At 41.2% G+C, this 12,110-nt stretch overlaps 1 protein-coding gene and 1 pseudogene across 2 annotated transcripts; both read right to left on the bottom strand.

Annotated features, from left to right (window-relative positions):
* Positions 1–579: 579 nt before the first annotated feature.
* On the bottom strand, positions 580–4,087 carry LOC105898547 (UDP-glucuronosyltransferase 2B17-like). 2 transcript variants are annotated; one of them, XM_042708094.1, is made up of 3 exons: positions 3,920–4,087; positions 2,967–3,375; positions 580–2,621 (listed from the first exon to the last, which is right to left on the bottom strand). In XM_042708094.1, the coding sequence occupies exons 2-3, from the start codon at positions 3,363–3,365 to the stop codon at positions 1,791–1,793; spliced, it is 1,230 nt and encodes a 409-aa protein (XP_042564028.1). In that variant the 5' UTR covers positions 3,366–3,375; positions 3,920–4,087; the 3' UTR covers positions 580–1,790. The 2 variants fall into 2 exon arrangements, with proteins under 2 accessions (XP_042564028.1, XP_042564027.1); XM_042708093.1 differs by having other exon boundaries at positions 580–3,375.
* A 1,567-nt stretch (positions 4,088–5,654) lies between these two features.
* LOC116220594 lies at positions 5,655–11,867 on the bottom strand (annotated as a pseudogene).
* Positions 11,868–12,110: the final 243 nt, after the last annotated feature.

Below are 12,110 nucleotides of genomic sequence, written 5' to 3'. Positions count from 1 at the left end.
TAATATTGGGGTACCAATGGAAATGTACCAGCTCAATGAGCTGGCGAGAGTTTAACTGGAAAAATGGTATAAGATATTTCATTACACCATCTCAGACATCTCAATATAGTGATAACATCCCTGTTTGCTGGAGAAAGTGTGGACACCAAAGCGCAAATCATTACCACATCTTCTGGGACTGTCCCATCATTAAAGACTTTTGGAAGGCGATACACAATGCTTTACAGGACATCTTTCGCGAGGACATTCCTTTGGACTTTAAGACTCTGTGCCTTGGAAATATACCTCAAAGTTGACAGAAAGGGGACAGATAAATGCAATACTGGTGGCCAGTAAAAAGACTACTACCAGAAAATGGTTATTACCAGAGTGTCCTACAATTACATCATGGAAAGACATTGTAACAGAAATCTACAGAATGGAGCAGATTACAGCTCATGTTAACCAAAGAATGGAAACATTTCTTGAGCACTGGCAAAAGTGGTGCAACAATGTCACAGATAAATGGCCTGACTGTATTTCTTTACTCTATTGAAAATTATTTCTCCCTGCTTTATTTATAGTTTTGTTACTATGGTATTGTTTTTGTTTGTTTTGTTTGTTTGGTATTGTTTTTGTTTGTTTGTTTGTTTTTCTTTTACTTCTCTTTCTCCTCATTTCTAAACTTGAATAGTAAGACAATAAGTATACTGTTTGCCATATACATAAAATCTGAAAAATTGAAATATGTGCATGTGAGATTCTGAACACTAATACAATATATATATATAAAAAAAAGCTAGCTATGCTTAGCTTCTGCTCACCTTGTGACATTGGTGAAGCATTAAGCTAGTGATTTGCCTTGTACTCTGTTACTTTTTTACTGGTAGCAGAGGGATAGCAACAGACATATTTTAGAGATATGATGGGTCTGGGGTCTATACAGAGACGACATTCACATGCATTTTAATGAACAGGATCAAATGGGGGTCTCTCAAGCAGTTATTTAACTGCTATGGGTGTTATCTTTTTGATTCTCCAAAAGCCTGTTCATTCTCTCATAGGTATTTTCTTTTTGAAACCAGAACGTGCCAAAATGCTAATCCGCAGCATACAGAGTGGCGACGGCTGCTCCCACACTTTATTTGTGTGACTGTGATGAGTAGAATGACTCAAATCTGCACATCAAATAAGAAATAGTCAATATTAACAATATATGTTCACTGAAACATCCAGCTTCCCAATTTATAGAATGTCTTAATATTTACCAGTCTCCTAACATTTCTGTGGATTTAATAGAGGAAACCTAACACTGTAAACAATAAGGATATGAGTGAGAGTTGACATTTTTACACAAGTAATTCATTTGACGAACGGTGCTTGTTCAAGAAGCCCAACATTCTGATATTAAAAGGAGAAAGTGAGAAAGTTCAACCTCTGTTTAACCTTGTGGATTGGACACTGAGTAGCGCGGTCTAAAATTACATTTCCCCAACACAGAGAGTCCAGCATAATTGAAAAGTTTACATCGAAACTAGTATTTTCACGTTCCCAGTTAGATCTCTTCTTATCAAATAGATGTGGTTTAGTAGATTCCTACTGTCGGAGGGAATAATCAATCCCAGTGCTTTACAGAAGAAACCAAATGCAGACAATATTCATTGTTACCATTTTGTAGGTTAAGATGAAAAGTATTTACTCCATAATTACTATTGTGACATTATGGCCAGAAAAAAACTGAACTTCTGAATAACTTCAAACATTTTTGAATAACTTTGACATCTAACTTCTCGATGTAAAAGACAATAATATTAATCAGATTTGACTTTCTTTTTGAATAAAACTGAAAAGCATTTTTTTATAGCCAGGAATATAATTATCACTGAGAGCAGCAAAGCCATCAGCAGAGTCAGTATGACGTCTATAGAATGATAGGCCACCCAGGACATCCTGAAGGACTGTGTGCGCAGGTGAGGGGCGCCTCCATTCCTCATGACGAACTCTATCCAGAAAATGGCGCGGTCCAGAGGTTTCATGGGCTGGTCATGGTGGATCCTGGAGAGCCTCTGCATGTTCTCCCTGTAGGATGGCTCATACAGCACTGCCCTTAACGTCTCCACAAAGACTGCTCTGTCCAGAGTGGCAATGTCCAATACCTTAGCGGTTCCTCTTGCCACCATTCTGGACAGATTATCAGGCTGATCGAACACTATGGGTAGACCAACTATCGGGATGCCATGGTAGATTGCCTCTTGGACACCATTGGTGCCCCCATGGGCTACAAACACTTTAGTCTTTGGGTGACCTAGCAGGTCATTTTGGGGCATCCAGTTCACCAGCAAGGTGTTGTTGCCAAGAGTCGATGGCTTGGCCCCTGTATGTCTCCAGATTACCTTTTGGGGAAGCTGAGCAAAAGCCGCCGCAATCTCCTCAGTGATGTGACTAGGGAGCTCTGCAAACACAGTTCCCAGGGACATGATGATGACCCCATGCTCCCCTGAACTTTGGACAAACTCTTCCAGGTCAACAGGAAGTGGTCTAGCAGGCTTGCATTGGAACCCACTCATATAGACCACATTAGGCATGGTTGGGCGTGGAAACTCAAAGGTGAAGTCATTCCTCATGAGCCAGATATCAGCATCCTGGAACAAGGAGAAGTAGTCAACATCAGGGCCAAAGAAACATTTGCAGAAAGCTGTGTAGTGGGGAGCAACAACCATTTGCCACTGAAAAAAACCAAAGGCATATGTCAGCATGTTCTGAACCCTCTGAGAGAAGGTCATCTTGTCTGTCAGCTCAGCTCCTGGGTAGGGGACATAGGAGAGAGGGGAGGGAGCGATGGCATAGTGGGCCTCTCCATGGACAGTCCACCTCACGTTTAACACTAATGGAAGATTGAGACGTCGAGCTAAGAGCACTCCACCACCAACTGCTGGATCTGTTAGGACAACGTCAAACTTGGCATCTGTGAGCGATTTCATGAGTACCTTGTCTTGAAACATCATTGCCATCATCTCACACATTTGCCGATTCATCTCTGAGATCATGTTAATTACTTCAAACTGAAGCATCAAGTGAGTCCAGGAGAACTTTTTCTCTTTCCGTATATTCAGCATTCTTTTGCCAAAGGTGCCAAAGAACTCCTGAACAAAGGTTCCAGCATTCGGGATGGTGATGGTACTGTAATGGGGAGACTCCTCTTTAATGTACCAGCTGTCTGAGGCTCTCACTAGAGTAATGCTGTGGCCTCGGGAGTGCAGCTCCTCAACGAGGACCTTCATGTTCACCCAGTGGCTGCCATCTAACGGGAACACCAGCACTTTACCTCCAGAGCTCACAGACAGAGTGACTGACAGCAGCAAAGCTGTCAAGATGATGTGATGCATCTTCACCAACCTGAAAGAAAGAAGACAGATGACCAGTGACTTTGGGCCTGTGAATACTGTTCATCTTCACTGATTCAAACAAAAGACCAGCTACTGAGCTCTGTGAGATAACATGTTTGCAGCGTCATCCGCTGGAGTAGGTCAGAGGGGGTCTCACAGCCATTACACAAGAGCTGTTGTTAATGGTTACACCAACTTCCCTTGTCCAGCGCATACATTCAGTGAATGGGAATGTACACAGCTATTGTAATTGGAGCTGTTTGCTTCTTTCTACTTATCAGTGAAAGAAAAAATACTTATTCTATAAAACATTTTTAGACATACTTGTTAAAGCCATTTTAAGAGATACTTCTTACTTAGTGAAAGACTGCTCTTTGAAATATGTACTTAGAGAATACCGTTTTCTAAATGAAACTCTAAATGCAATCAGATTATGTCCACCACGACAAGTACATTTTTGCAGCAGACAAAAACAAATCCAAGATGAGATACGTTTCGGTCAGTATAACGCTCAACTGGCAGACGTCAACCTCAACTGCTATTAGAGAACTTACCAGCACTAAGGGGAGTCAGTTTGAAGAGAAGGCAGGAGTTATTCAGCATAAACTGTACCACTGAACTGAACTAGACTACATGGAAACGTCAGCAGATCGCCTGAACAAAACCTCTGTATTACAGATGTGCAAGGCATTCCGAGGGCACCGGTTACATAATGACCACTGAACTTTGTTCCAGTTACAGGGTGAAAACTCGTACAAAGATTAACTGCGCTGCTGCATTAAATGGCCAAGGGCGGGCTGTAATCTCATATCCAAGGCAAAAGATGTAGTTATTCTCACTGTAAACAGATGAGTCTAAAAGTGCTTCTTGTGTTTGTGTGTGTGAATAGGATACCCCCAGTATCTGCATTTGGTAAATACTTTATTTCACCTCCTTTGTTTTTATTTTATTTTTCACACTTTGCCTTAAGTGACAGACTCTGTGTTAGGCCAAGTGCAGACGGACTCTTGTTTGTCTGAACCCGGTGAACCCCGACTCCGGATAGCCCTATCGTGCAGACGAACGCACTGTATCCGCACACTGTATCCGCACTCCCTCGAATCGGGGGTCCAAAGTGAGTAACCTCGAAATCCGATTGCTGTTGGTGTTCGTCTGCACGCTATCCGCATACCTAATCGGATTGCCCCACGTGATCGGATCATTAGACCAGCCAGAACAACGGACACAACCGGCATTATTTAATAACTGAATAGTTTGCCATGGCGCAGTGAGTTTGGCAGCCAGTTATAACAGCTCTCCAGTTTATAAAAAAATATTCTTCCTATTACCTTGCTCCTTTTCCACGTGAATTTCCCTAACGGGATTAATACAAATGTATGTATCTATCTTTTGTTAGGAAAGGGATGACATTAACAAGCCACACTTTAATCTATCACTGTTTGAATCTTTTTGCATCCGACCATTTTTCAAAAAACAGTTTTTAAAAGTGTCAGCAATAGCCTATATGAGCAAATCTGACGTGAAAAGATTTTTTATTATAGACGGAAGTTTCAAAACAGATGAATGTTACCTTAGCTTTGGTCCTGTCAGACAAAGATAGCGATAGCTACTAGCTAGCGTTAACGTTACTTCAGAGGTAGCCTACAGTACATGAAGGACAAAGCCCTCAACAATAGCCTACATTTGTTGTTAGTAATAAAACCATGAAATTGGAAGCAATTGTAAACCATGAAACATTCAGGATCCACAGCACTTGCATTGTGGTCTCTCCTGCTCAAGCTCAGCATCTCCATAAAGCACAGGCATTTAAACAACTCAGACATGTCATGTTGCACATTGCTTTGTTGCACTGTTCTAAACTCTTTATTATCAATAACAAATATAGCTATTTTTCGCTTAACCTACAGTCTGCTCTTACCACTGATTTTATAAACCACCATAATGTGTTACTGTGCAGATTAAATGTAGGCTATGCGGCTAAACTAAACGTTGCTAGTTGGAGCTCAACTACTGTCATATGTTACTTTGATAGCATGCTTTGATAGTCTTCTTCTCCGTTTTCTTCAGTTGTCTGTAGCACCAAAGCGCCACCAACAGGCGTGGGGGATGTACTACAGCTGAGTCAATCGGATTCACTGGGTTCATGTGCACGTGATGTAAAAAGTGGGTAGGTGTGAAATAGGTGTGAAAAATTAACCCGGGTTCAGGCAAACTAGAGTCCGTCTGCATGGGGCCTTAGTTGATAAGTGTGTGTAGAAAGAGGTGTGTTGAGGGTAACCTGAAAAGAGATCACAGATCAGACAAGTTCACAGTACTCACTACCTGAAGCTGTAAAGGCAGAATACATTAAATTAAAAACCAATGCTCAGTATGATTAATAGAATGACTCAGAACTGCACATCAAATGCAAAATATTCAATATCTACAATAGGTGTTTACTGAAACATCCAGCTTTCCAACTTTAATATTTTTTTTAGTATTTACCCATCTTCTAACATTTCTGTTGATTCAATAAAGAAAACGTACCACTAAACAATAAGATATAAGTGAGAGGTAAGGTTTTTACACAAGTAATTAATTTGACAAAGGGTGCCTGTTCAAGAACCACAACATTAAATGGAGAAATTGAGAAAGTTCAACCTCTGTTTAACCTTGTGGAGTGAACACTGAGTAGCGTGGTCTAAAGACACATTTCCCCAATCCCAGTGCTTTACAGACAACAAAACCAAATGCGGACAATATTCAGTGTGAAAGAGTCTGCTGTACTTCGGCGAAATTCCCTGATGAATTCGCCAAGGCCCAAACTTGTTCAAGTTCGGAGTAAGAGACTTGTGGAAGACAGCTTAGCGAAAGAATAGGTTTATTCAGAAACTAGCCATAGTAACCTCGGCAGAGCACGATCGCATGCCACGAGGCAGCGTCTTCTTCTGCGAGGAAAGGTCTGTGTTACGAGGAAAGTCTTCTCTTTACATTACGGAAATGTACAGTTCTTATCATGTAGAATTAACATATTAGGTGTATAGGGGAGGGAGTGGGTGTGTCAAAGGTCAAAGGGGAGGTCTAGCTTCGACCAAGGGTTATAGCCAGGTAGGGCCATATAGATTTACATTTACATTTACATTTAGTCATTTAGCAGACGCTTTTGTCCAAAGCGACGTACAAGGGAGAGAACAGTCAAGCTAAGAGCAATAAAAAGCATGGTGTAACAATAAATACTACTTTACATGAGAATTAGAAAAACAAAGACCTAGAAAAAAGGAAAAAGAAGTGCAGGAATGTAACTGCTGAAGTGAAGTTAAGCGCTAGTCAGGTGCCAGTTAGGAGGGGAGGTGCTCTCTGAAGAGTTGGGTCTTCAAAAGCTTCTTGAAGGTAGAGAGGGACGCCCCTGCTCTGGTAGTACTAGGCAGTTCGTTCCACCAACGTGGAACTACAAATGAAAATAGTCTGGATTGCCGTGCTTGCACTGACGGCAGTGCCAAACGACGCTCACTAGACGAGCGCAGCGTCCTGGGTGTAACATTTGCCCTTACAAGAGCATTTAGGTAGGTGGGAGCAGAACCAGTAAGCACTCTGTAGGCAAGCATAAGTGACTTGAACTTAATGCGAGCAGCTACTGGCAGCCAGTGGAGCTCAATGAGTAGCGGGGTGACGTGTGCCCTTTTCGGTTGGTTGAACACCAGACGCGCCGCCGCGTTCTGGATCATCTGTAGTGGTTTCACCACGCAAGCCGGCAGGCCCGTTAGGAGGGCGTTGCAGTAGTCAAGGCGGGAGCTCACCAAGGTTTGCACCAGCAGCTGGGTGGCATACTGGGTTAGGTACGGCCTGATTTTGCGGATGTTGTATAATAAAACTGAAAAGCATTTCTTGATGGCCAGGAACATAATGAGTAGTAAGAGGAGCAAAGCCATCAGCTGAGTCAGTATGACGTTTATAGAATGATAAGCCATCCAGGACATCCTGAAGGACTGTGTGCGCAGGTGAGGGGCGCCCCCAGTCCTCATGATGTACTCTATCCAGAAAATGGAGAGGTCCAGAAGCTTCATGGGCTGGTCATGGTGGATCCTGGAGAGCCTCTGCATGTTCTCCCTGTAGGACGGCTCATACAGCACTGCCCTTAACGCCTCCACAAACACTGCTCTGTCCAGAGTGGCAACGTCCACTACCTTAGCGGTTCCTCTCACCTCCATTTTGAAAAGATTATCATCCTGATCTAATACCAGAGGTAAGCCAACTATCAGGACCCCATGGTAGATTGCCTCTTGGATACCATTGGTGGCCCCATGGGCTACAAACACTTTAGACTTTGTGTGTCCCAGCAGGTCCTTTTGGGGCATCCAGTCCACCAGTAAGGTGTTGTTGCCAAGAGTCGAGGGCTTGGCCCCTCCATATCTCCAAATGACCTTTTGGGGAAGCTGAGCAAAAGCCGCCGCAATCTCCTCAATGATGTCACTAGGGAGCTCTGCAAACACAGTTCCATGACATGATGATGACCCCATGCTCCCCTGAACTTTGGACAAACTCTTCCTGGTCAACAGGAAGTGGTCTGGCAGGCTTGCATTGGAACCCACCAGTGGTGGAATGTGACGAAGTATTTTTACTTCGTTACTTTACTTAAGTAAATTTTTACGTATCTGTACTTTACTTAAGTAAAAATAATAGTGCATACTTTTTACTTTTACTCCATTACATTTTTCAGCTATTATCTATACTTTTACTCCGCTACATTTCTACAATATGTGCTGTTACTCGTTACATTTTATGAACATAGTTTCGCCAAAATGTTGCCTACACAAAACTATGGATTGCGTTGCTGTTTTGGAAGTTTAAATTAATCAGGTGGCTCTATCAACTCCTATGATATCAGAGTGCGCGTTTGGCAGCAGCACTAGCGGTAGCTTTGCCTGTTATAGTTGAACATTCAGCCTGACTACTGCCTATTCAACATGGATCCAGAGTCGGCCTGAACTGAGCCCTCTGATATGAGCCACCCTTGGCCCTATTTAAAAGATATGTTCGAGTTCAAAGGCACCAAGAATGACTCCTGGAGGTTTCAATGCGTTTCCTGTCTCCCTCAAAAAAAGGAGTTGCTAGCCTTCAATAATTCGCCCTCAAATTTAAAGTAGCATATCGAGGTAAGCAGAGTGATTGCTATGCTAAGTTGATGTCCCTGACTTTTGAATATTGATATATGTATTTAATTAGTTTACTGACATGATATTATAATGTTATCTAGCGAAATGCATGTTGACATACAGCAATAGCATAAAAAAAACATGATTGGACCATTATATATTTAACGTAGTGGTAAGATAAAGCTGGTAGGTTAGCTATGTCAAGCTAGCGTGCCTTGTTCTGTCCAGTTTTACAATCACATTTGTTTTTCATGTTCCATGTTTCCCTTTTTAACACGTTTACAATTAAATAAAAGATTTAAAGATATCACATGGTGTCTTTATTGGTTTGGCTTAATGGTATTAACTTTGCAAATAATCCCTGGTAGATAACTTGTCATCCGCAGAATTGTAAGATATAGTGTGAACAGTATTACAGATGGTAGGCACAATAAGTACACCAACCTTTCCAATTAACAAATGTTGTTGCTTATAATTATTACTAGTAGTGACATCTGTAGAGGCATTTATTACCAGTAGCTATTTCTTTATCAAAATGGCACAGCCTAGATATTGAGAGACAACCCATTGCGTGAGTACTTTTACTTTTAATACTTAAAGTAAATTTAAAAGTAAGTACTTTTTTTACTAAACTTCAGTACTTCCTCCACCACTGGAACCCACTAACATAGACCACATTAGGCATGGTTGGGCGTGGAAACTCAAAGGTGAAGTCATTCCTCATGAGTCATATATCAGCATCCTGGAACAAGGAGAAGTAGTCAACATCAGGGCCAAAGAAGCGTTTGCAGAAAGCTGTGTAGTGGGGAGCAACAATCATTTGCCACTGAAAAAAAAAAAAGTCCAAGCCAGGACATTCTGAACCCTCTGAGAGAAAGTCATCTTGTCTGACAGTTCTGTTCTTGGGTAGGGGACATACGACAGAGGGGAGGGAGCGATGGCATAGTGGGCCTCTCCCAGTGGTGGACGAAGTACACTAACTACGTACTTAAGTGAAAGTATAGATACCTTGTGTAAAATATTACTTCAGTAGAAGTGGAAGTATGCACTTTGAATTTTCACTTAAGTAGAAGTATAAAAGTATTTGCCTTCATATATACTTAAGTATTAAAAGTAAAAGTACCATGATGAATTATGGTTCTAATGGCCTTTTATCATTTTCACATCAAAGCTCCTGCTCAATCAACTGATATAAGCTAGGTGAAAATACTAATGCCACTCTTTAAATAGTGTCTTACATTTGTCTATTAAAAAGAGTATAAGCACAACACATTGAAAGCTATCTATTGCCATTAGGTAAGACCAAGTGGTTATGAAATAACAGCACTCGAGAACAATTATTTCATTTTACATTTATTTGTAACTTAGTTGCACATTTAATTAAAAAAAATGTGGAGTAAAACATAAGCTCCTTTACTATATCATATCTGTATGTCTGTGTTACCCTTAAACTCATAAATCCTGATTTATGTTTCAAAGTATGATAAATACCATTACAGGAACTAGTTCCACAAAATTAGAGAATGTGGTGTTATACTAGTTTGTGCTGAAGACTAGTGATAGTAGTGATATTCCCTCCACAACCCTAGGTACAAACACAGACGAAAGTCAAAACAAAACACTCTCTCTTGCGTCGCAAGGTGGTCCTTGACATCAGAGAGGCATTGGGCTGAAGATCTTGCAAGAGATCTCGAAATGGTGGCTGCTCCAGCACACTAAAGGGCTGGAGACTCTGGATTAAATATGCTATTAAGTACCGTTTCACTGGATATTGTATTGTGCTTAGGCAGGCAGAGAAGACACTTAAAATAAAATGAGTCCTTCTTCCTTTCTTCCAATTCAAAAAGTTCGCCCAAATAAGGCAAAAGGTGTTCGGGCAAGTAAGTGTCAGCTGTCTCTTCCATCATTTCCATCATTTAAGTAGCGTAAGCGTAAGCATGAGCATAAAACATCCTCAAAATGCTGCAGCGGGGTTGTAACGAATTCAACGTAGCTCGCGCTCAACGAATGAACGAGACTGACAAAACCGATAGGACTTTAGAGCAAATCGCCCGCTGAGCCCTGATTGGTGTGATTGTGCACTCGCTTTGACCTCTCATTATTTGATTCACTTTGGTAAAAAGGAACGAGAGGTTTTACTAAATGTAATGGAGTAAAAAGTATGAATTTTCACTTTGAAATGTAGTGGAGTCAAAGTATAAAGTCTCACCAAATAGAAAGACTTGAGTAAAGTACAGATACATCTATATGTTACTTAAGTACAGAAACGAATAACATCTACTTCGTTACTGTCCACCACTGGCCTCTCCATGGACAGTCCACCTCACGTCAAAAACCAACGGAAGACTGACGTTGAGCCAAAAAGACTCCGCCACCTGTGCCTATACCAGTTAGGACGAGGTCAAACTTGGCATCTGTGAGTGATTTCATGAGAGCCTCATCTTCAAACATCATTGCCATCATCTCACACATTTTCTGTTGCCCCGCTGAGAGCTGGTCTATCATTTCTAACTCAAACATAAAATGACTCCAGAACTTTTGTTCTTTCCGTATATTCAGAAGTCTATGAACAAAAATGCTAAAGAACTCCTCATCAGAACCTCCAGCGGTGGGGATGGTGATGGCACTGTAATGGGGAGACTCCTCTTTAATGTACCAGCTGTCTGAGGCTCTCACTACAGTAATGCTGTGGCCTCGGGAGTGCAGCTCCTCAATGATGACCTTCATGTTCACCCAGTGGCTGCCCTCTATCGGGAACACCAGCACGTTGCCTCCAGAACTCATGTACAGAGTGATTGACAGCAGTGTAACGGGTCCTTCTGCGTTGTGTTCTTTTCTTCAATAAAACGACCACGAACTGATGTTTTTGCTCATTTATAACATGTATAACAACATAACATGTAGTTATCCCATATGCTAGACATTAGCCTGCTCTCTTCAATTCAGGAACCGCTGACTGAAGACTCTTACAAGAATAAACCTCATGTGAAAGCACATAAAATATAGCATAAACTCTTCACACATTAGAACAACAATAGAGCAAACAATACATAACATACACTGAATTCAAACATACCTGTACACACACATAACATGTAGTTATCCCATATGCTAGACATTAGCCTGCTCTCTTCAATTCAGGAACCGCTGACTGAAGACTAAACGGGGTTACCTACAGACTAAACCAAACCTCTTAAAGGGACAGTACAGGTTAGTGTGTTCAATAATCAACATTTAATATATACAAGATAGAAAAGAAACAAACTAATCAAATCAGAATGTGGTTAAATTTCACTAAATAAAATGCAAACAAAATAATACATTTTTAACTTCGTTACAGCAGCAAGGCTGTCCAGGCGATGTGATGCATCTTCACCAACCTGAAAAGAAAGAAGACAGATGACCAGTTACGGCATGGCCTGTGAATAGTGTTAATCTTCACTGTTTCAAATAGAAGACCAGTGACTGTAGCTTATGAGGAGTGCTAGGCATGTGTTCGCACTTTATGCAAATAGAACAATGAAATAAGCACAATGGGCCTCATTCTCAAACATTTTCTGAAGTTTCTACTAAAATGCTTCTTACGGACTTCGGAAAGCCAACGTAAGAAAAA

The sequence above is a fragment of the Clupea harengus genome, chromosome 1, assembly GCF_900700415.2.
Source record: "Clupea harengus chromosome 1, Ch_v2.0.2, whole genome shotgun sequence".
NCBI lineage: Eukaryota > Metazoa > Chordata > Actinopteri > Clupeiformes > Clupeidae > Clupea > Clupea harengus.
This window is presented reverse-complemented; position numbering and strand designations above follow the sequence as displayed.

Bases quoted from the DNA above. Each gene is read 5' to 3' on its own strand.
- LOC105898547 (XM_042708093.1), bottom strand. From the start codon at position 3,365: ATGCATCACATCATCTTGACAGCTTTGCTGCTGTCAGTCACTCTGTCT.